Below are 23,792 nucleotides of genomic sequence, written 5' to 3' on the forward strand. Positions count from 1 at the left end.
TTCCTTATCCCCTTGAGTGAGGCAGTGCCATTGTGTGGCACAGCATTAAAGCTCCTCCTGGTCCTGTCCATGGCATGTCAGGCTCTCTGTATGGGGATCCTCAATATGTGAGTGTTAAATACAGCATCTGCTCTCATCCAAATTGCAGTTGTCTTGGAAGATGTTGGCTTGGGGGGGGTTGCATGGGGTGGCTGAGGCACAGCTACCTGCCCTTGTGTGGGAATGTGTTTCTGGAGCATCACGAGGATGCATGTGAGGCCACCTGGTCACAGATGCTCAGTCAGGAGGATCTGGAAGTCCTTGAGCTGGACCACGTGGTGAGCTACATCCTGCTTGAGGCTGTCCCACACCTTCAGCTTGTGAAGACTCAGTCCTACGCTGGCAGACATTGCTGAGAGCATGGGAGCTCCACCTTGCCCAGCCAGATGGGCTACTCTTCCCATGGCCTCTGTTGTTAGGTCATGGTGTTTTTATTCCCTCTCTACCTATATGACAGAGGAAATAGATCAGCTGGCCCTGCATGTGTTTTTCTGTCTGCCTGGTGTCAGGTTTGCTCCTATAAACCCTTCGGTTTCCCTCTTCAACAGGTCTCAATTAGCCCAGTCTCCCACCCTGGCTATCATTAGCTGTAAAGGAGTTGCTGAAACCTCTTGACAGATCGTGGTGTTGGCTATAAATAATTCACTTTGACGCTAGTGGTTGTCTATATTACTTGCTCTCAAAAGCGTTTTATTGTCTGTCTATACCTGTGGGGGCTGGAGACTTCTTAAAAACTTGGTTTTGGAGGCAATTTCCCACCAAACCTTCTCAGCCCGAGGAAATAAACAGCTGCAGCAAGGCGATCGTTTGTCTTGGGTCTGGTCCTACAAGACAGAGAAAGCCAGTTTTCCAGCCTGGATATGTCGTTTGGCCCCATGATGTAGGGAACAATATTTATGTATGGGAGCAAAACTTAAAATGTGCCCTTGGTGGGAAGCTGGTGGGAGCTGGCTGAGAGTTGCTGCTGGTGTTTTGAGCCCTTAGTGCAGGAGGCAAATCTTGATGAAGTCGGGCTGGGTTCTCTGCATGCTGCAGAGCAGCCGTCATTCCTCCTGCTGCGCCGCTGAAGGAGAAACAGGAGGGTTTGAAGAGCCAGGGAAGTGTTGTGCTGCTTGGAAGAGCCAGGCAATGTGCTGCTGAGGTGGATTAGTGGAGTGGGAGAGTCCTCTCTGACATCCAAAAACGTTTGTTCTTGCCTGTTTCCCTGTGGTTTGGCTTCAGCAAAGAAGATAAAGGGAAGATCCATTTAGTTCTCATCAGGGCTGCCCTTACAAACCCCGAGGGCAGCTCAGGATGTCTTATCTGATCCTTCCTCCCAGGGTAGAGATGCTCCTTTACACCCAGTTAGCAGTCAGCCCCTTTTTATCAGCCTATCTGCTGCCCAGCTTGTTCTGGTGTAACCTAGAAGATGTTTTCCTAGGTCCCAGTGACCCAAGCACACTGGAGCGAGCTGTGGATGCCCCACACTTGCTGTAGGTTTTTATCCGTTCATACCTACCCAATGCCCTGGGTGAGGACACAGCCACGATGGGAGTTGTGCGGCTCTGCAGCCAGTAGGGTGAGATTAGTTTGCCAGGTTACTAATAAACCAAAGGTCTACTCTCCGCTTATCTTGATCTTTTGGTCTTGGATGTGCCCGAAGCAGCGCGTTGTGTGGAGGGCTGGATGTTGGGGCAGACCCTGAGCACCCAGCCTGGGTGCGTCGGCAGATCTCACACGGCTCTGCTGCTTTTGAGTAGTTTAGTGTTTGTGACGAAGGACTCCACAAGCGAGGACTAACTTGTAATGAACGCTGCCATTTGGTTTATTTCATTTAATCATGCATAACTCACATGCAATTAAAAACACACTTGCCCTTCAGCAAAGTAGGAATCTCTAGAATAAATCAGCCAGGTGGGAACTATTTGGAAAATAAGCAAAACCCCAGCTCGGTGTAACGGGAGGGTGTTTGAGGCAGGGCTGTTTTTAAGCTGACAGCAATGTTATCTCTGTAGTAAAGAGCTCACTGCAGGTGTGGATGTGAAGAGTGAAAGGTGTGAAGGCTTCAAGCATTTGTATTTGCAGCCAGGACGGGCTGAGCGGGTTGTGTCAGACGAAGCGATCTCGGGAGCAGCTGGAAATTCCAGTGGATAAAGTTAGTAGTAGCTCCAATGGATGTGGAAATGGAAATAAAATAGCACCCTATAACATCGCAGCTGCTTTCCCCGGCATGGCCCCTGCCTCGCTGTAAGTAACTGGGTTTGTGAAGTTGAGTGTTCCTCTTATCTTAAAAATACAGGGTTTTATTTTCTGAGCGTAGCAGCCGTGTCTGTGCCGTGGCTTCCTGACAACTGCAGAGGTCTTGAAGCCGTCCTGTGTCAGCGAGCAGCTTCTTGGTAATACAGCCTTTATAAAAAGGGAAGAAGTGAAAATAAATACATCTGATTTTTAATTGCCTCTGTGCAGCAGAGCCCTGGGTGTTGGAATATTTTAACACCTGCCTAGCTCAACAGTTGCTTATTGTTCGTGGGTTTTACGGCAGAGCCTGAACCGTCACGGTCAGCTGCGGGTGGGCAGGGCTCGCACGAGAGGTTGGGACAGAGCAGCAGGAAACCCGAGAGGTGCCAGGAGATATTTCTGGGCTTGCTGAGAAAAGCTGAGGATCATTCAGGGTCAAAATGGTTGCAGGTGAAGCGAGCTGTGCTTTGATGCCAGGTTTCAGAGCTGTTCTGCTCCGAGCTGTTCGCCACGAGAGCCGTGTGTTTGCTGTCCTGGAGGTTGGGGTTTGGAGCGGCAAACGCAGTCCCTGAGCCCGCTTCCTGTCCTGTTTTTGCTGGGGAGGAGGAAGAGGACAAGCCAGATTCTGTTTCTGTGTGTCAGCAGCAAAGCCACTGCCCGAGTCTCCCACCTGTGCCAAGCACACAGCAGCAGGGTTTGGCCCGTGTATGCTTTGTGCCTGCTGGTGGTGTTTAAACATAAAAAACCTAACCCAGACCAATGTTATCTCGCTTCCCTGGAGCAGGGCTGAGCTTGCTGCGCTGCTGCCGCAGAGGGCAGGAGGCTTTGCTCAGAGGTGGTGCCCCTGAGAATGTGGCTTTCAGCAGGGTTCCTCCTCACTCTGGATGCACTCTAGAGGTGGAAAGACTCCTGCTGGCTTCAGGGGCTTCTGAGTCCTTCCCTTTTTGTCATCCTCTCAAAGATATTTAATTAGCTGGGTAAAAATTAATGCCAGCAGTTGCAGTTTGTGGGTGAGGGCCAAATAATGCCCACAACCCCCCTGTCTGTATGCTTGCTCTTGGCAAAGGGCATCCTCTCCCTCCCTTTCGAGGAGCTTCAAAGGCTGTTTAGTTTGTTGGTGTTTGGTAACTGGGGAGGATGCTTCACCACACAGCTGAGGAGAACTTGAACTATCTTGTTTGAGGGAGGAATTAAAAAAAAAAGCCGTGTTTTTTTTTTTAATCTCCTGTGCTTCATTTTACTTTTATTTTTTTTTAAGAGACACTTCTGCCTGACGTGTTAAAAACACACCCTTGGAGCTGCTGCAGCGAAGCTGATCCTTGGGCGTAGTAAAAGGTTTAATGTATTTTTGTAGGATCCCTTTACAATTCCCACAAGAGAATCCTGCTAGGAAAAATAGAGCTACAAAAAAAGTTTTACAGTTGTTTAAAAATAGCAGAACCAAACCAAATTTCCAGGTATTACCAACTGCCTCCTATTTAACAGGTGAAAGATATTTGAGCCCGATGTGACTCGTCGGTGCAGTTGCTACCACTGGATAATGTGCTTTTACAGCTTGCCAGGTCTGTGTCAGAGACGTACGACTACATGTGGCCAGTTTCTTTCCTCTCTCATCTTGGAAAAATAAATCCCTACTGTCTAGCCATGGAGGAGGATGTGGGTTTTTTCCACAGCATATAGTCTTTGGTGTTCCTATAGGAGATGCTAAATATAAACAGTGGTCCAGGTACCTTTGGCTAAATAAGCCAAACGTGGCAGAAGGGAGCTCTGCTTGGTCTTAGGGGCCACAGGGGGATTTATGGGCCAGAATGGAGGATTTTCTGAGCCGTGGCTTGTTCTGGCCACACGAAACCTGCAGCCCTGGTGTAGGGTCGGCTGCCTATCGTGTGTGGTGGGACAGGAGATGGCAGCGAGGCTTTCCAGGTCACCAGTCTGCAAAGACCCAAGATGTTTGTGTCCACCTGGCCTTCCTTCATGCGTCCTTCTGGGAAATGGGCTGTTGAGGCCTCTGTCCTCCTGGAGTGGCTTGCGGTCATAGAGCAGGGGAGAGCAGCGGTGGTTGGTTTTCTCAAGGCTCCTTTCTCTTTATCGCCAGATCGCAGGAGTTGCACCTGAGGACTGAGGCGCATTCCTATCTCTCTGACCTGACCAAGCCATCGGACTTGGAGTTCATTGAAACCAAGAGACCGCGCCTGGATCTGCTTCAGGACCCCCTGATGCGGCACTCGCCTCTCCTGAACCAGAGCCAGCAGGGAGGGACGGAGGATCTCTCAAAGGTAAGGGGACAGCGGGCTGGGATGGTGGCTGGGTGCGGGGTCTGTGTCTGGGGGTCCCCTTGGCTTGTGTTGAGCTGCCTTTGAGGCTCTGAGCCACTGCTGAAATTGCTGTAGATGGCAGTCCCTGATGCATCAAACAGTGCTTGGTGGTGTTGCATGATGTTCACTGAGGTGGGATGACCACTTGGGGTAAACAGAAGCACGTCAGCTTTCCCCATAATTGTTACAGTCATGGGCTTGCATTTACTGGGCTCTTAGATGCAGCTGAACAACTTGGAACTTCCTGTAGGCAGAATTAGGGATCGTCATGTCTGGCTTTTCTGGATACTGTGCCCTGATTTGATTTTTACTTGACCTTTCTCATTTATCACATCTCTTTATTTAATATTCGTGTTTGAAGGTTTTGAATTGGTTGCTGATGGCTCCTTAATATAATCTTCCCCAGGAAAGGCTCCCTTCTCTTAGTCTCATTTAACAAAGCAGATTATTTACTCGCAGTTGTCCCCTCTGCACATGTAATAAGCGTTGCAAAAGAGAAATCCCTTGCTTATGTGCCTATTCGGATTTATTTTTGTGCTCTGTTGGGGTAAATTGTATTTGATTTTACCTTGAGCTTGGATGTATTCCCGGTTGGCAGGAAGGTCTTGCTGGATGAACATGCTGGGGGCTTGTGTTGCCAATGTGAGTTCCAGTGCTCTGAGCGCCAAAGGTTAGTGCAGCTGCAGGCTGGGCTTCAGGGATGTCTGAGTGAAATGAAATGGAATTCGCTTCCTTACTCAGAGTGATGAGGATGACTTGCTGTATCGCTGTGGGGGCCAACTGCATTAATACATGGGCAAGAAAGCTCTTGTTTGGGAGTGCCAGGATATTCAGGCATCTCTTACCTGTACAGTACTGGTGGGTCTTATGTGAGATCCCTCTGAGCTGTCTCAAGAGAGAGGGACGCTTAACTCTGGTGTGGTTCAGATGCCAAGGGAGTCCTGGCTGGATCTCCTGGAGGAGAGAGCTGCAGGGACTGCCTGTTAAGAATGGTGAGCTCATGCTGGAAGGGATGGATGGAGCAGCTGTTTAAGAGCTATTTTTGAACTCTCAGACCTTGAGAAATGCACCAGACATCGTCTTACTCTCCTTTAGGTCTTGATGATGTGCATATTGCCTTGAAAAAGATGTAAAGGTGTTGTGGCTCTTGTGTGTCCCATTTTTGCTGCTCTCTGAGATGCATGCTAAAGAGGCAGAGCTGTGCCCAGGTGGGATCCTGCTCCCCATACCACTGGGATGTGTTGTGGTGGCTCTGAGCTCTAGAGTATGCCTGGGGGATGCTGGGTTAGGTGGCTGATGGGCAAAATAAACTGCTGGCCACGAAACAAAAAATTTCCCTCTCCAAAGGCATGAGGAAACCAGGACAGCTTTTCTGTCTGCACATTATTTCCATCAGCAGTTCTGCTCTGCTTCTCACAGGAAAACCACGTATTGTCTCAGCTATTTGTTTCTAATAGGCAAAGCTGCTCTTGAGGCATTAGTGAGTGAGTCCAGGGCTGCATTTGCTTCTTGGTCTGTGACACATTTCCAAGAATTACGTGCATTTTATGAGGCTTAAAACGTTTGTTAATGAAAGAGAGAGGAAAAAAACTGTGAGATAGAACTCAGGAAGAGAAGATTATGCTTTTAGTGGGGCATTCGCAATTTCAGAGTCTGGAAGGAAGGAAAAAATGTTGTGTTCCTGCCTGGTGAGAGACTAAGTGGAGCTGGATTAGTCACTCAAAACTAGCTGGGGCTGTTTGCAGAATGGGTTTCATAGAGCTCACTGCAAGACTGGGATGGCCTCTGCTGTTGGAGTGGTTGGGAGCAGAAGGCAAGTCTGGGCTGTAGGGCGATGTATCTGCCTTTGCAGCTTGTGAGATTGGATTAATAGCAGTGTGTTGGCTTTGTTCTTGAGCAGTCATCTTTGGACTAGGTTAGAAACTGCTCGGGGGCATTAAGGTCATGGTAAAGCTTCTGCAGGTGATCTGTGCATCACACTGAGCCATGTTAGAGGAGCTGTTCTGGGTGGGCTGGTCCAGAGGAAGCTTCAAGAGCCAGGACTGGTCTGTGGCCACAAGCTCTGGACATTTGCATATCTGGGCCATTTACACATGTAAAACTGCTTCCTGTGTCCTTGCAAAGCCAGCAACAGTTGAATTTGACACTGGGACTTTGATGGTGTAAATCACTATCTAGAACAGCAGGTGAAGACCTTCTGGAGAGGCTCTCTGCTGAGCTCCATGAATGCTATCACCTCCTCTGCCTGGCTGATGTGACTTCCTCAATCAGCACATCACAACACAGCCTGTCCTGGCAGCAAATTCCTGCTCGGCTCCATCGCTGCAGAAGCTGCCCTGCGCTTCTCTTCTGGCAGCACTGTGTTTTTTCCTGCTTGCTCAGCACGTCCTCCATTCTCAGGAGTTATTCTGCAATCTTCCTCCCTTCCTGCAAATGCGCTGCAAGGTGGGTGCAGGACCAGAGGTCTCTGAGCGTGTCCCTGCATGATGGGATGCGCGTGGCAGTGGGATGTGTGTCCCAGTGACCAGAGCCAGAGAGAGGAATTTGCTATTCTGTCTGTGCTGCTGACTCAGTGCCTGACAAAGTCGTCTGATACTTTATCTAGGGCAGCTTTGCAAACTGGGTGAGCTCTCGGGGTGAGATGCACCACGTGAGTGTTACTAAACACTCTGGTCCTTGTTTAGACAGAGCGTTGTAGTTGTTCGCTTACCCCTTACCCCATTCCACGTTGTTGCAGTCACTGCGTGGGGAGGAGCTCAAGTTACTCATCGGAGTAACAGCGCTAGGACCGCTTTTTGATTTTGCAAATCAAGCTAACTCTTGCAGGGTAAAGAACTGCACCGAGTCCTCAATAAAACAGGCAGGGGTTTGGTCATACGCTCTGGGCACCAGTCCAGCCATCCCAAGGGGTGTGACTGTAGTGCAGCTGTAATCGATGTGGCTTTCAGGCAAGTGGCTCTGTGTTGGTCTCTGGTTTCAGAGCAGGAGTGGAGCTGAGATGTAGATTTAGGTCTGTGATGGTGTGAGCTTAGCATGTCCCTGATAACTGCTGAGGACATTGGGTTTGCCAGCCTTCAGCCCAGAGGGATGTTAATGCCATTCCTGCACTTTTCCACGCCCTTTGTTTTGGGCCATAATCTGTGCTGTGAGCACAGATGAGGGAATTGTTGTGTCAAATCCTGGTAAGAGGTTCCAGAGCTTTTCCTGAAGAGAAGTGTCTTTTGTTCCTCATCTACCTTTCCTAAATGTGGGGTGAACTGGGCCCCTTAATCCTGTTGAGGATCACTGCAGCCTCACTCTGAGCGAGGTTTGGTTTCTAAGGAGGAGGTAATGTCCTCTATTAGATCAGTGCATTATAGCTGGAGAAAACAGACGTGGTTTTGGGCAGAGTGCCTTTCAAAAGCAGCAGCTTTACAGCTAAATCTCAGTTGGTCTAGTAAAAGATATTACCTTTCCTTATGAACCTCACGTTGCTCATATCCTCAAACACAGGTTTTTCCTTTTCAAGCCTGGAAGCAGAAGGTTTTCTTGCCTGCTTTCCCCCACTTCAGCATCTTTTTTGCTGTGAGAGGGATTGCTGTCACGTTGCTGCAGTGCCATAGTCCTGGGCTCCTGCTGCTAGACATGGGCAGGAGGACTCCGGTGAGCCCTGTTTGCTGGGATAGAGATGAGATCTACCTCTGTGCCTCTGAGAAGGTGCTCTCTTGAGCTGGCTGAGAATAACCAGGCGCAGGACTAAAGCAGGACTGTTTTTTCCATCACTGCGGGCCTGGATGTGAGACTCACTGGAAGAGATGCCGTGATGCAGATTTGCTGGGTGTGCTCCTGGCAGAGATGCAGGACCTGGTTCCCAGGGCCCTCCATGGCTTCTGCTTTTTTTCCAATAGAGAAAGTCACAGACCTTCCTCACGTAACAAATAGGAGTAAAACAGACAGCTCCAGAGCAGGCCAGTAACGTTTCTGCACAATCCCCTGTCCCTGTGTGTACGTGCGCAGCTGGTGCTGCGTGTGACCCTGCCCCATAGGGCTGGTAAGCGTGGCACGTCTGGTCGAGCAGCGCCTGCTCCCCCCTCTCCAGAGCTGGAGGTTAGTCCTGTGTCTCCCCTTCCATCTCTTCTGATTCCCATTATGCTTCCACTTGCTGTTACTCTCATTTCTGAGACCGCTTTTCCACCACGTACGTGGTTTGCTGCTCCTTCCTATAGGATGTGAGTCAGTCGTGATCGGCATTCAGTCCCCTTGCAAGGCCTGGCTGGCTGCGCTCACACAGAGGTTGTTGCTCCAGCAGGAATATGCTGACAGGGAGCCGTGTGGTCCCTCGGGTGCAGGGCTGGGTGGAGGCCTAGGAAACCTGAACCTTGCTGCCATCTGCCCTGGCACGGTCGCCGGTCACTGGGTAAGTCCCTTTCTGTATCTCTGATTTCCCCATCTGTACAAGGGACAATGCCACTTCCCGCTTTTGTAAAATAATTAACAACTATTGATGGAAAAAAAGGGCTATTAAGGAGCCTTGTGTTGTTAGGACTTGGAGTCTGCTTTACATTGTGGAAGGCTTTTAATTTCTCCCCTTTCTGCATGAGTGTTTTTGTTCTGTAGACTAGAACCTGCAATAAGAAGTGGAAGGGGGGAGTTTGGAAGAGGCAACACCGAGGCCAGGTAGTACGTATGGGAAAGCTGAAATTAGGGCAAAGGGTATTTTGCTTTAATGCATGTTAATGTAGCTTTAAAAGCAATTAATTGAAAAAGGAGAAATTAACACATTTAAAATGCCTTTTTAATGATGCATTGAAGCCAGCAGCGTACATGCCAAATTTCACACTGGCTGCCCGTTCCAGAGCCCAATTTACAATGAACTCCTGGAAAACAGGCTGTGGGATGGAAGAGCTCTTGGCTCGCCTGCTAACGCCTGCCCCGGCCGCAGGCTGGCAGAGCGCTGAGGACAACCGAAAGGCCTTTTGGGAGCCCTGCTCCCCCCTCGGCAGCGCTGTTCCCTGGGAGCTGCTCCTTCCATCCCTTGCCGAACGTGCTGGGGCGGAGGAGCAGGAGGCTGGGAGCAACCCCGGCAGAGTTTGCGCTGCTGCGGGGAGGGATGCTTGGAGGGGCAGCATCGCAGCCCCAGGTGTGGCTGGTAAATCACCAGTCATGTTTCTGCTCCGTGGCTTTGTTATGGGAACATTGATCTGTTGCTGGGATTAACCTCTCAGAGTTTCCAGTGGGTTGGTCTCACAGTTATTAATGAAACTGGCTGGAACTTGTGTTGACCTTGGCAGAGGCCCCAGTTGGCTTGGAGGTAACTGGCAAAAGCATAATCTCTAATTGAGTAATCCAGTGCTGGGGGAAGGGAGCGGAGGGGGTGGAAGCGCAGCAGCGCTTTGAACTGGGAGAGCCGTGGTGCTCCGACAGGATGCGTAGGAGTGGAGAAAGGCACTGAGCACGACGGCCACCGAGGGAATTAGCAAGCAAAAATGAGGCGGCATCTCAGTTCCTGCACCCCGGGCTCCATCTTGTAGAAACCAGCCCTGGATTCCAGCACCTCCCCGTGATTTATTGCCGTGGAACAATAGCACAGAGGGGCTGGAGAAGCAAACGAAGCTGTGAACATCAGCCATCCCTGGGCGCGTGTCCTCCCGTAGCCTCTGAGTCTGCAGCGTGGATCGTGCTGGACTCTGACTTCCCTGCTGGAGGTTGTTTTTCTCTTGGGGGGAAAAAGAGCTCAGGGCTTGTTACTGGTGCTTTTGCTGGAAATCCACAAGTGGGGACCCAGCACCAGTGCAGGGCTGTCCTCCTCAGCCGTGCACCTCTGCTGTGGGAGGAGGAGCTGTTTCCTTGGCCAGCTGTGGCTGTGCTGCTAGCACCAATGCTGCCTGCACCCTGCCTGCTCCAGCTCTTCTGAAACCCGAGTGAGATGCAGAGCTCTGCGCTGGTGCTTGGTCAGCCCTGTGAAAGGTGAACTGCTTCAAATGACTGGCCATGAGAAGAGAATAATTCTCACCCTGTGAAAGGTGAAATACCTCAAATATCTTGCCAAAAGAAATAAAATTCTCACCCTAAGGACTGTGGGGTGCTCAGTGCAAAGTCTGCGTGTATCTTGTGGCCTCCTGGCCGCTTCTTGGAGGAGCAGACCTCTATGGAAGTGACTCTAACCTTAGACCTGAGAGATGAAATGAAACAATTTCAGTGGGTACAAACATACCTACGTCTTTCCTGCTTTTGTCCTCCTTCCTCTGCAGAGAACAGTGTTTCTGATTAACTCTCTGTGCAGCCTTCGTGGCCAGGAGGTAGGCTGGGCTTTCCCCATATTCCCAAGGCTGATGGTGCAGTTGGGTCCCCATCGGGAGCACCTGGCATGGGGCTGTGGAGTTCCACAGCTGCAGGAGCATCCTCCTGCAACGTCTTCAACATCCACCCATCTGCTGTGTGGTTGCTCATGCTGTCGACTTGTGCCTGATAAAAATCTGACTGCAAAAAAGAATTCAGTGGGGTGGAGGAGGGTGGCGGGAAGACTTCGCATTAGGGCAGCAATGATTCAAAGCTCCTTCTGGGAAGATGAGGGAGATGTTGGCATTCTGTGTCATTCCAGACATATTTGAAAGCTGAAATATTTGCATAGTTCACATTGTCACAGCGCAAACACTTCTGGCTGGATTTCTCCTTTCCACTGCTTTCCTCCCTGTTCCAAAGATACCTTCCAAATTGTGGGAGGGTGGATGCATGTGAGTGTGGTGACCCCTGCTCACCTGTGTGTGAACACGGGTGGGAGCGTGGGTCTGGTTCCCGGGCTGTGCCTGGGAGCTCGTTGCGTTGCCCGCTGCGAGATAGCCCTGCCAGGACATCTGCGAGGGCTTGTCAGCAGCTCGTGCACCAGCTCAGGATGGGAAGCCAAGGGAACAAACAGCCGGAGGAGTGTTGTATCTGGAATGGGATGCTCCATCCCATGCACAGACTCATGCTGGTTTCGTTTGAAAACCAGATGCTGTCAGGCATTGCGTAGTCCTTGTGAGATGTTCGGCTCCTCCAGCCAGCCCTGCGGCAGGGAGGAAAGGGAAGGAGCAACATTACTGACAACACAACTGATTATGTCCCGTTTTTCAGCTGACTTTCCTTGTAGCTGAAGAACTGGCCCCCAAGAGACTCGAGCAGGGCAGGGAAAGCCCCTGTGGGCTGCAGAAATGCTCTGTAGGCAGGACGTAAAAGCTGAGCTTGGCTTTCCCTGAGCTGCCTGCAGCCTGACTCTCCGTGTCCTGGCTGCTCCGGTGGTCTCCAAGCCCCGGACAGTGGGGCTGAGGCATGGCTGGGAAACAAACAGGAGAACTGACAGTTCCTCGAGCACAGGTGGTTGTTTCACACTTCTTTGGCTCATTTGTGGTGATCGACATCCAAAACGACCTTTTAAATTGTCTTTCAAGCTGTAGCGGTGGAGAAGGGCAGTGCTATAAGGCTGGCTGCTTCTCGGAGCCTGCTCCATCATTTACATAATTGGACTTTTCTGTTCCATTCAGTCAATATTACAAGGCTCGCGCGGTGTGACATCTCACCTGATCTGCTTGAGGGAAAGAAAGTCCCTTGACTTAGCGTGTCTCACCCCTGTAATTGGAAGAAATATTGCTGGTTTTCTCCACTTGCAGCAGGGCACTGTTACGAGCTGAGTGCGATACATGGATTCAACAGATTTTTCTTCTCCATCTTTTAATTGCTTGTACATCTGTTAGGTACATCTTCTTTTCTTTAATAGCTAGGATTCGTATGTGCCCTGTCGTATCCTGAAAATACAGAATAGCAATGTTAGTTTGCTACTTAACTTTGTCGGCCCTGAGGTGGAAGTGGGGCTGGGGTGGCAGCCGCTGGCTCCGAAGCGCAGGGATGGTGCAGGGTAAGGGCTGTGGCAGCCACCGCTGCTATCCGCCTGCTGCCAATCTGGTTTTGCACATTTGTAGTGAAAAAAGAAGCCCCCATCTTGGAATAAATTTTCAGGGAAGAGTTATTCCTAGTACCAGGAGTCCTGGCTGTTTCCTTCTTCCCTGGCAGTTTCAGCCTGATCTGGGCTTCTTCTCTTCCCTCATCTTCTCAGAGGGAGTGTGGGTGCTGCTGGGTACCAGGTGTTGCTCCAGCTCCCGCTGGATCCAGGCGCACCCTGGGATGGGACACGTGGCTCTTCCCACTTCCAGTTAGTGCAGGCCACAAAGAGGTTATTACCGATTCTCAAGCACGTGCGTCTTCTCGCGGGTGAACTCAGCCTCCCTTCTTACTTGGCATCTCCGCGTACCCCTCCTCACCAAGAGTCTTCCTAGGGAGGGTGAGGGATTTGGTGGGAGCAGCTTGGGTGTCTTCTCTGTGAATGTACAGCACCGAGCACAGTTTTGGTGTCGTACTTTTCCATCATTATGAAATGCAGCCCATCCACAGTTCTTACTCACACAACGAAAGCCAGAAAGTTGTAACACCAATCAGATTGATTTTATATGCTGTGTTTTGAGGAGGAGGGTATTTCACGCTAAATCCTTCCTTCCTGGCACTGGGTGGAAAACCTTGGAAGAGATGCAAGAGCAATCGATGATGTTCGCCTGCTGTTGCTGGAGGGGATGGAGTGGGGGAGCGATTTCAGGGAAGGATTTGGCAAAAAGGAGTTGCTGTTCTTTGTGCTTGTGGTGATGGAGCTGTAATAACATATTGAACATGGCAACAGCCCTTGCTAAAGCTCCGTGACTTCATGTCCGTGCTTTGTGGAGCCTCATCTCCTCACAACACCCTCAGCATCGATAACAAGAGAGGAGCTGTCGAGTGCCAAAGGGCCTTGCACGTAATCGCTCGCTGAAAGCCTCCTTTCTTTTGGGATCCAAACCTGCTTTTTAAACATAAAAACACTTTGTCTGCATTTTAGGCAGAGAACATTCTGAGGGTTTTCTGGCTTGCTCCACCACGAAATGCTCTGCAGCTCCGTGCTGGATGGGGGGGCTGTGGGGCGATGGACACTGGTGTGTGTCAGGAACGCTGGCTGCGTGCTCAGCGAGCAGAGAGGGGTTGCTTTAGGACAAGCTGACAGGCCCTTGGCTTGTTCTGCTGCTCTTGAAAAATGTAATTCTAATTCTTGGCACCTTTTTTCCAGGCAAATAAGGAGCAAAAGCACGGTTGGAGTCTGCTCCTTCTGCCCTTGGAAATGGGCTCCTGCCCAGCGGGGGAGGCATGTGCTCTGTCCTAGCCCTGGTTTGGTGAATTGAAAGCAGAAATTAGTGGGGGAGAAGCAGCACAGGATCTGAACCACCTCCTGGCAGTCGTAACTTAAATCTAGTTCCTCTTTGGTCACCTTAGTGCTTTGTCCAAGCATCTTCTGCGTATGGCGGTGTTGAACCCAACTTCTGTTCACCTTCATCCCAGCGCAGGACCAACAGGCCCTTTGATCCTGCCCGTGGTACCTTTCCCTGCAGGACGCAGGGGAAGAGCAGGGCCCTCTGAGCAGCAGAGAGGATGGGCAGCAGATAGAATCATAGAATCATAGAATCGCTAGGTTGGAAAGGACCCACTGAATCATCGAGTCCAACCATTCCCACCAATTCTAAACCATGCCCCTCAGCACTTCATCCATCCATCTTTTAAACACCTCCAGGGAATGTGACTCAACTACCTGGGCCACTGCCAGAAGAAAGATTATTCTCTTTTCTTGTCCCAGAGTATGAAGAACTCATTCCCCATTTCTGTGATGGCTCTGGAGAAAGATATAATCTGCACACAAAAAATTCTTTCATAGGTGAGCCACCAATGTGGGATTGCCCAGCGCCTGGTGCCTCTGCCCATCCCAAGGGGATCCCCAGGGGCTGCGGAGCTCACAGCGCCCCACACTAGTCATGCTGACACTGAGTTTCTCCACTGCCTGCCTTTCCCAGCACTTTATCACCTCCTCTGCCTGCACGGTAGCGCTTCCTTGGCTCTGATAGCTGCCCTGACAAGGGACATGGCTGATTTCTCTCCTCCCTGTTCCCTGAGGAGCAGCAGTGATCGTTTCTGCCTTTTGATCTCCACCTTGGATGCCATCTTTCCCATGACTGCTTAAGAAAGAACCATTGCCTAGCACAAATCAAGCCGTCCCACGTGGTTACACAACTAAACCAAGCACAGGCTTTTATTTCAGGCTGTTTTTCATTTCTGCGTTATTTTATCTTGTGCCAGCCGTCCCAGGTATGATGCGGAGCAGACTGCCCCCAGCAGCTCGTGTTTCTGCCTCGGCAGCAGGCAGGGTGGCAGATGTAAACACAGGAACATTACGCTCTTTCAGACACTAAAAGCTACTAAAGAATAGGCAGATTTGTGTATATAAATGTAGAGCGTGTGTTATATTCATGGCTTTTGATGTATTTGGAGAGGGATTTGTAAATTCTTGCATCTGTGAATGTTTCATGTGGATGTACTTCTCTACAGGTTTTCAACTAATTGAAAAGCTTATCTATTTTTATATATATATATACATATATATATATATACACACACACATATATGTGTGTGTGTGTATATATATGCTGCCCTACATACTTGTAAGCTGTTTTATCAAGGGCTGCTTCTAGCTGTGCAGTTCAGTGATCCTGCCTTTAGCAGAGAAAGGCTTGCAGTCTGGAGCAAAGCTAAATATTGATTTGAATCAATCTGGGTGCACTTGGAGACATCACTGGTGTTCATGAATACAGCATAATCGCTGATCGGAGTGGGGAAATTTCATCATAAAGGCCCCAAAAGGGAGGTTTATTATTGCTTTCTTCCAAATGCCTGAATTTTATTAGCTTCAGTCATTCTTGGCAGGGCAGTGGAAAGGGATTTTATAGTTAGCAAAGGAAAAGTAAACACAGTAATCATTTCACAGCCCTGTGCCTGCCAAACCAAGATGGAAATTCCAGCCTTGGTGGGAAGCTGCTGCTTTGCTAGCAGATAATAACAAATTCACTGTGGGCTTATTCCTGCAATGGGAGCTGAGGTGTTTGGGTTCTTTTCTGTAACATCCTGGCCTGGAGAAGCATGGGCATGTTTTTGGGCTTTTATGCAGAATCAGGACAGAGGTTTGCTGTTTGGATGACTCTCACAGCCATTATCGATTAGAAATGGTGCTTCTGCCCCCTGAGCCTTCGGGAGCCATTCCATCCTACCCTCTTGTTGGTTTTTGGTCTGTCCTTGATCAGTCTTGCTGTGATCGCAGAGCTGAGTGATGCTCTGAGTGTCACGCTTGAGGTGCTGTGATGGCTCCTACGCCCTGAGACCATCTTTGCTTGGCAAGTGGGGGAATACAATTTCATGGGAAAAAAAATTCTCCAAATAACTCTCAAACTCTCATGAAAGGTTTGGTTTTCATGTTTTTCTGGTGTTATCGAGGCAGAGGGCTTGGCTGCCGGCTCACGGCTGAACCAGCACGTGCCTGCGGTTCCTGCTGCTGAGAGACAGCATTTCGTCCCCCTTCTCTGCCCGCCGGCCGTGGGGATGGTCAGCGCTGCTGCCCCCGCGGCTGCCGGCTGTGGAGCTCAGGATGTGGCCTCCTGATGGAAAAGCAGGTGGAACAGTGAAGGAAATGGCTCCTCAAGCAAGCCGCGAATGTCGAGGCCCCCCCTTCCACGTGTCTGCGCAATTATTAGAACAATAAAATATTGAGCGCAGCCAGCGCTGGCGCTGAGTGCTGGGGCTTCGCACCGGCCGTGCTTCCCTCTCGGCACGGATCCTCGCCCAGCACCACACGCGCCTCTCGCGACGCACAGAGATGCCCGTGAGCAGCCGTGGCTCTGCCTCTTGTCCCGGGGCGCTGTCGTCGCGCTGCTGCTCGTGGGGTGCTGGGGACTGTGGCCAGTGTGTGGTTCGTGTGGCCGGGGCGCTGCTGGCGGGCGGCAAAAAGCGGAGATGCCAAAATGAAGGGGGAGCTACGCAGGCGTCAGAGGTGTGCTGGGGACAGATGAGGCACTAAAAGCTTCCTTGAAAAGAGAAGCTGTTTCAAGGGAAGGGCTTTCATCCTCCCTGTTGAGCTGGTCCTTCACATTGGCTAAAATTTTACAAAAGCATCTCAGCAGCCGTGAGCCCCGTTTCACACTTACATGGATTGTGTGGTGTATCTACCGTGAGATGGAAGTCAGATCAACTTGGGCTTCTGATGCAAACACTGCTTGTTCTTTGCTTGTTGTCCTACCCAGTGGAGTTCACAGGGCAGCTTCACTAGTGACCCTGGCCGCTTCCTGGCTGCTCCATTCCATGCTGCTGTACGTGTAGGTGTCTCACAAGCCGTGCTGGTGTGTGTGCTGAGGTGCTCTGATAGAAAGCAGGAGACTTTACTGACAAAAATGGAACTTTTGGGATCTTAGCTAGATTTTCGGGGGCAGGGGAGGTTTTTGGAGCATTTGCTATTAAGTCTGGTTTTCTTGCAGTCTTAGAACTTGTTTTTTACCGATGAGAGGTGTTTGATGTCCCATGTTATACACCTGAGAGCACAACTCGAATGAACCCGTGCATTAAGCAATACTAAAGAAGTGAGAGCGATGAAGTGGTGGCAGTTGGCGAGGGGAGCTCAGTGGGTTGCTGTAGGAGCAGTAATTTCTGTCTTTCAGGCTGGGAGTGAGCAGGAGTTTGGTGCTGGGACCCGTCAGCCCACGCCCAGAGTCCCAGGGGAGTTGCTGGTGGTCTGGGCTTGGCCCACAAGCTCTTGCATGTAAGAGGTGGGCTGAGTTGGTCCCACAACACTCCACTCAGCCACTCCTAAAATAGTCTTAGATCTTGCTCGAGTTTCCTTTCTCACTCAGGCTTCTCAGTGGAGCTCCTCAACCTCTGTGATTTTAAGGAAAATAATGTAGTGATGGCTGTGCAGATTGAGAGTGGAGGGATGGAGCACAAGCAGCCTTTAGCTGTCTCTTACTTGTGGCAGTGGTTGAATAGAGCTGTCTTCATTCATTCCCTTCCCTCCCCTCTCAGTCTGGTGCCCCTTCAATCCGACTTTGCGATATTAACACCATGTTCGGATCCTGATTAACTCCCTGACAGCTCCTCTCGCCTGGGCTGCCCGGTGCTGCCCTGGATGCCCCGGTCTGGATTTGCGTGGCTGAGTCCCTCCTGCTCCTCTGCCTCCTTCCTTCTCCCTGGCAATGGGAGGAAATTTAAATGTTTCTGAAGAGCAACATTTCCATTTCAAAAGCTGTTCACTCAAGTGCGTCTGGAGTGGGATTTCTCTCCCCCCAACTCCTCTCTGAATGGAAGCTTTAGAAGTCTCATTTCCTCTGCTTGATAACACCAGGCTGAGAAGGGCTTTTGTCTTTTCATTTCCCCTCAATTTTTCATTTTTAAATAAGTGAGGTCTTTTAGAAGTTGCTCATGGTGGATTTTCCCTCCCCTGCATTTGTCTATGTGTTGGAGGATGCACCTGGTGTCACCCAGAGGTTCCTGGGGTGCAGGACCTGCTCCCTTCCCCACAGAGCAGGCACCCACCCAGGTGCCAATCGCCTGCTGAGGCTCCTGCAGGTAGAGGACGAGGTTTGTTGGGCACGTCCAGGCCGATGACCCACACACAGCTCTTCCCAGCCACCCCAAGCAGGGGCTGACGTGTCCCAGCACCCATGGACACGGCTTGGGGTGTGGATGTTGCTGAGCCTGGCTCAGGATCCGGCCCCATCTGATGATGCTGCAATATCTTTAATCACGCTGACGCTGCCATCCTGCTTTATGGCTGGTGTAGCCATGCTGTTGGGGTGAAATTTGTTTTTTTTTTAACGTGATGCTTAGTGGAGGGCAAGTGCAAAGGGATGCAGTCGCCTGGCTCCTGCTTCTGTGGGACTAACGATGCAGGCATTGTCACACTGGTATTCGTGCTGAGTATTCACTTGAGTATTGCACTAGTAGAAAAGCAGGGATCTTTTTCTGCAGAGGCCTTTTTTCCTTTCCAATCTTAGCGTGGTGTGTAGGGCTTGAGGGCTTTCTGTCTTCTTGACGACTTGTTGGGTCAAATCAGAGGGAAAACGCCTGCTGGGGTTAATGTGGACCTTAATGCTATGTCCCTGTGTAGTTGGTGTGCTGGAAAGGTTGTTGTGTCCTCCTGGGGTGTGTTGGGTTTGGTGACAAGGAGCTTCCCAGGCTGCTGGAGGAGGTTTGGGGATTGGGCACTGCCTGCCTGCTCCCGGGGGCAGGGGGACCCCTGTTGCGTCCCTGGGGTCTCCCTAAAGGAGTTCCTGGCAGGGAAAAAAGCAAACACAGGAGAAGGTGAGGGTTGCGTGAGGCCGCGTTGCCGCATCGCATGTTTCTGTGGAAGTCCACGGTGAGTATTCAGAGGTTCCTGTGAAAGCTGCTTGAAGTCAGCTGGTTGCAGGGAAGACGCGGGTGGTTTGAGCCCCAGACCGGCTGCTTTGCTGGGAGGAGCAGCGGTGGCTCGGCAAGGGGCTCCCCCGTTACCTCTAGAATCCGTTTCTGCGAAGGCAGGAGGTGCTAACCCCACCGCGCTGGCCGAGCGCCAAATCGGGCAATTAGAAAATTGCCTCCCTGCCTTTGCACTTAATGTAGTCGGAGGCGTTTTTCACAGCTTGCTCCTTTGAAGAGACATCAAACAAGTGCTCACCTCCCTCATATTTTGATGACGTACGTGTGCGGTGAGCTTGGAGCAGCCCCCTCCTTTTGGCCTCGGTAAACCCGAGGGATGGCTTAGTCACTCGGGTCGCGGTTTTGAATATCACGGTGCAGGATTTTGACGTGCTCCTAGGCCGATGGGTTACGTGCCTGATGCCTTTTTCATGCAAACCTTTACCTCCCCACGCTGTAATCTTGTGGCTGTTTTCCATCGCCGTAAGCCGGCACAGTTCCCCAGCAAAGCGGTTTTGCTCCTCAAACCAAGACACCGAGTCTTTCCTCCTGGCTCCAGCCGTAGCGAGCGCTGGGTCCCTGCTGGGGCACGGGAGGAGGCGCTGGGCAAGGATGTGCCCCATCCTCCTCTGCTTCCTTGTCTTCCAGGGGAGCAGAAGTCCTGCTGGTTTAAACAAATGGGTCTAAACAAATTGGCAAAGGGGAGATAAGGATTTAGGGCTGAGGTGGTGCGTTACGGGGACAAGAATGTTCTCAGCAGCACAGGTAGCTGCTGCGTGCCTGAATTATTAAATTAAATAGAGTTAAATAGAATGGTTTGTTCGGAAAGGACCTCAAAGCCCATCCAGTTCCACCCCCTACCATGGGCAGGGACACCTCCCACTGGATCAGGCTGCTCAAAGCCCCATCCAACCTGGCCTTGAACACCTCCAGGGATGGGGCAGCCACAGCTTCCCTGGGCAACCTGGGCAAGTGCCTCCCCACCCTCACAGTGAAAAATTTTCTTCCTAATATCTAATCTCAATCTCCCCTCTTCCAGCTTGAAATCATTCCCCTCATCCTGTCCCTGCACTCCCTGATCAAGAGCCCCAGCTTTCCTGGAGCCCCTTTCAGTACTGGAAGGTCGCTATAAGGTCTCCTCGGAGTCTTCTCTTTTCCAGGCTGAACAACCCCAGCTCTCTCAGCCTGTCCTCGTTGCAGAGGTGCTCCAGCCCTCGGATCATCGTCACGGCTTCCTTTGGACCCGCTTTAACAGATCCATGTCTTTCCTGTGCTGAGAGGAGCATTGAAGTTGCAAATGGAGGGCTGGAGGAGCTCGCTGCTCTACAGGCTTCCCTGGCAGCCTTATCGGCTGAATACAAAGCTGATAGATTCATTTATTTTTAACATAAATCTGTGACTTTATGAGAAGGGTTATGAAATTCCTTCCCCCTGTAAATCCAGTTTATTTGTCCTTCGTCTTACTTGCTGAAGGCATCAGAACACCATCCGTTCAGTACTCCAAATGAACTCCATCTCATGCCAAAGGTATCGCTGGGTGCTTTATGTCATCTTTGTCATTTGGTGGCTTTACCTGCTGTCCAAGCCACGACTCCTGCAGTTTCACCACTCCTTTAGGGCACAGCTGCTATTGGCGGGGAGCACCCCAAGGTCCATCCAGCTCAGCTCTTCCTTTGCCTTTGTAGAAGAACAGGCAGAGTGTGATAGCTGACCCGGCGCTCCTGGGACCGCCCTCCACTCGCTCACTGAAAATCATTCCCTGGGCAAGCACCAAAAATGAGATTTATACTTTTTTTTTTTTTTTTTTTCTGTTTGACTTGGACCCTTTCTCAGAGTTAACAAAAGGCAAATAGCTGGCATGGAGCAGTCTTGCCAGATGTATCAACTGCATCAAAGATGCTAAAAGAAAAGGTTCCCAGAATCTTTCTGAACGTTGCAGAAAGGCATATTTTCCTGTAAACTTGTTCTTGGAAGCAGCAGGGTTGTTTTGGCTGAAATTTACTATTTAGGAAAAAAAAAAAAAACAAACCTAAAAATGCCTGAAGCAAATATTCTGCCTGGAAAATTTCAGCCCAGACAGTTAATGTTTTAGCAAACTTAGGGTCAAGTGGAAATCCAGCGATGTAGACTAGGCAATGTTGGGCAGTTCTTAATGAGAGGTGGAGCGATTAGCTGCTCTTTGTAATGAGTAGCTGGGTAGGTGAGAATTCATCGCTTCTGCAAAGTCAGTAGGGAACAACGTACACATCCAATGCAATTATTATCCACTAATGGGGAAACGCAGGAAAGTAATGAACGGCACAAGGTCCATTTGTCAGTCGAATGCCTTAGGCTGCCGTGGGAGTTTGCCTGAGTGAGGTCTTCCAGATTTGACCCGTTATCTTAGGCTGCCTCCCAGTCCGTAAGCCGCGTTTGCTGGTGCTTCTGTAATATCCTCTGATCTTGAGGTGCAGGGGCAGCATCTGTTCCGTATAACCCTGTGGAACGGCTTTTTTGAGCACAAGCAGGTTTTGCAAGACCAGATACTGGGCTTTGGTCGTGCCTTTAAGTGCAGCACTCGCTGGAGAGGTTTTACCACCCTCATAAATCTGCTGGGGGGGTGGGGCGGGAGGGTCAGCATTTGGTACTGGTTTTGCAATTAAATTGCTTCAAGCTGTTGAAACACTGGGGAAGTTTCTTGACCTACTTTCGTGCAAGCTTAGAAATTGTTGGGATGTTTTCTGCCCTGGCTGCATGGAACTCAGCTGGATTACAGGGGAAAGGAATTTCATAGACCTTCTCATAAAGTCACAGATTTATTTAAAAAAGAGATTTAATTGAAAAAAGTCAGCCTTGTCTCCAGAGAGCTCCTTGGTTTCCAGCTTCATGAATTCCCATGAGAGCAGGTACTGGGCTTCGAGCAGTGAAAGAGATCTCTGTTTTGCTCGTCCCTTCTGCCTGCACGTGCTGCGGAGCTTAGGGATGAAGGAAGGAGGTGGGTGATGCCTTGGTCCCACACGCTGGTTGGTCCAGCATGGGAAAGCTCTTGGGTGGTGAAGAGCACCGTGGGTGCTGCGCGGAGTCACAGAGTGTGCACCAACACTAACACTCCGCTGGGGCAGCCCTTGGAGCGACTGCAGGGCCACAGCCCAGCCAGAATTAAGAATTAAAACCCCGTTTGAAGGGCTGGACTGCTGAAAGAGCCATTAGCGCAGCAGATGGCCACAAACAAAAGAACTGCAATAACTGGATGTACTTTTCGCTGCTCGGGCTCCCTGACTTCGTAGTCGTGCGTCTCCTTGGGGAAACGAGACGTTAGTTTTCAGCCCTTTTGACTTCCCCCTCCCCGTCAGTGCCCTTGTCTTGGGGCTGCTGATACGCCAGAATGCGTTGGACACTTTTCCAGTTAGAAAAGAATTCCTGTGGTCCTTATTTGGCCCATTTAAGAGTTTTATGTGTTTGTGTTTGCACTGAAACCTAATGGATGGAGGTGTGGGGTGTTGGCTCCCCAGCTTGGTTTTCGTCCCAGGATGTGTGGGAAAGCCCCGGGGCTCTGCGTCTGCTGGGCGTGCGATGCTGCTCGGGTGCTTGGCTGGGGAGGACAGGCTGCAGTCTGCACAGCTTCACACAGGTGGGGTTTGGGGTGGTGTTGGGGGGTTGTACTGATGTTCCCCACCTCTGTGCTGCCATGTGAGGCTCCATTGATGGAGACATCCTCTCAGGCACCCTGATCACAAACCTACCCTTTATTCGTGTGGGGTTGGGGGGGAATAAATTTGAGCACAGTTTGAGCAGCCCTGGCCCATCCTGCCTGCTTTGGCAATCTGCTCCAACCCATAATTGCTCTCATTGCTCTCTACAACTACCTGAAAGGAGATTGTGAAGGGGAGGGAGCTGGGCTCTTCTCCCAAGGGACAGGGGACAGGACAAGAGGGAATGGCCTCAAGCTCCGCCAGGGGAGGTTCAGGCTGGACATCAGGAAAAAATTTTTCAGGGAAAGGGTCATTGGTCCCTGGCAGAGGCTGCCCAGGGAGGGGGTTGAGTCCCCTTCCCTGGAGGGGTTTAAGGGACGGGTGGATGAGGTGCTGTGGGACATGGTTTAGTGATTGATAGGAATGATTGGACTCGATGATCCGGTGGGTCTTTTCCAACCTGGTGATTCTATAATGATGTGAGATGTGCCAGTGGGCAGGGATTGCAGGTAACGCCTCTTAATCCCTCCTGGTGCTCCAGTAGAAAACACTGCTGCTGGCTGATAATTGGAAAGTGAACAGACTGGGGAGGGGGTGATGCTGATGTCCATGAATCTCTGTCCTGGGCTTGGGGGAACATCACTAATGATCTGGTTTAGGAAAGCAGCGTAGACCAGGACTTAGGGAAGATGATGTGTAGGGCAAACATCATGGTGCTGGGCCAGAGATCCCAAGGCTCGTCCCAGGTGAGAGGCCCTGCAGGCACTGACCGTGCTGCAGAGGCTTTGGAGCTCCCCCAGTGTCGTCTCGCAGGGGGATCAGAAAGGTCAAAGTCCATTTTGTGGCTCTAGGTGCAGGTGGAGTGGAGCTGTCGCTCCGCTGTCTCCTGGGGGTGGGAAGCAGCCAAGAAAAATCAGCCTTCACAGAGGTTGGACTGCATCCAGCCGTAGGTGCTGGGCTGTCACGTGGCATGGACACCCTTCTTCATCCCACCAACTCTCATGAGCTCCCTGGGAGCATTGCTAGGTGGGTCAGTAATCAAAATAGGGAGTAATTCAAAATAAGGAGGAGAGGATGGTCTGGTGCAGGTTCCAGCATGTGCTGGGGCTGGAGCTGGGCTTTCCACAGTCTTTTCTTTTATGGACCTGGTTACAGGTGTGTCTGAAAGCACAGACATTGAACCTACCCAGAGTCTTAATTCCTCTTAGACACATCAACAGGCAGTTGGGTTATCCTTTTCCTTTCCCCTTTATCT

General features: G+C 50.7%; 1 protein-coding gene across 12 annotated transcripts in view; it reads left to right on the forward strand.

The window, feature by feature from the left end:
- Window positions 1-23,792, forward strand: part of NCOR2 (nuclear receptor corepressor 2) — a 258,401-nt gene that overhangs the window by 93,068 nt on the left and 141,541 nt on the right. For all 12 annotated transcript variants that reach the window (XM_069871338.1, XM_069871343.1, XM_069871331.1 and 9 more), the window contains exon 4: window positions 4,352-4,532. In XM_069871338.1, the coding sequence (XP_069727439.1) occupies window positions 4,352-4,532 (181 nt within the window). The remainder of the gene's footprint in view (window positions 1-4,351; window positions 4,533-23,792) is intronic.

Source organism: Phaenicophaeus curvirostris, chromosome 17, assembly GCF_032191515.1.
Source record: "Phaenicophaeus curvirostris isolate KB17595 chromosome 17, BPBGC_Pcur_1.0, whole genome shotgun sequence".
Taxonomy (NCBI): Eukaryota; Metazoa; Chordata; class Aves; order Cuculiformes; family Cuculidae; genus Phaenicophaeus; species Phaenicophaeus curvirostris.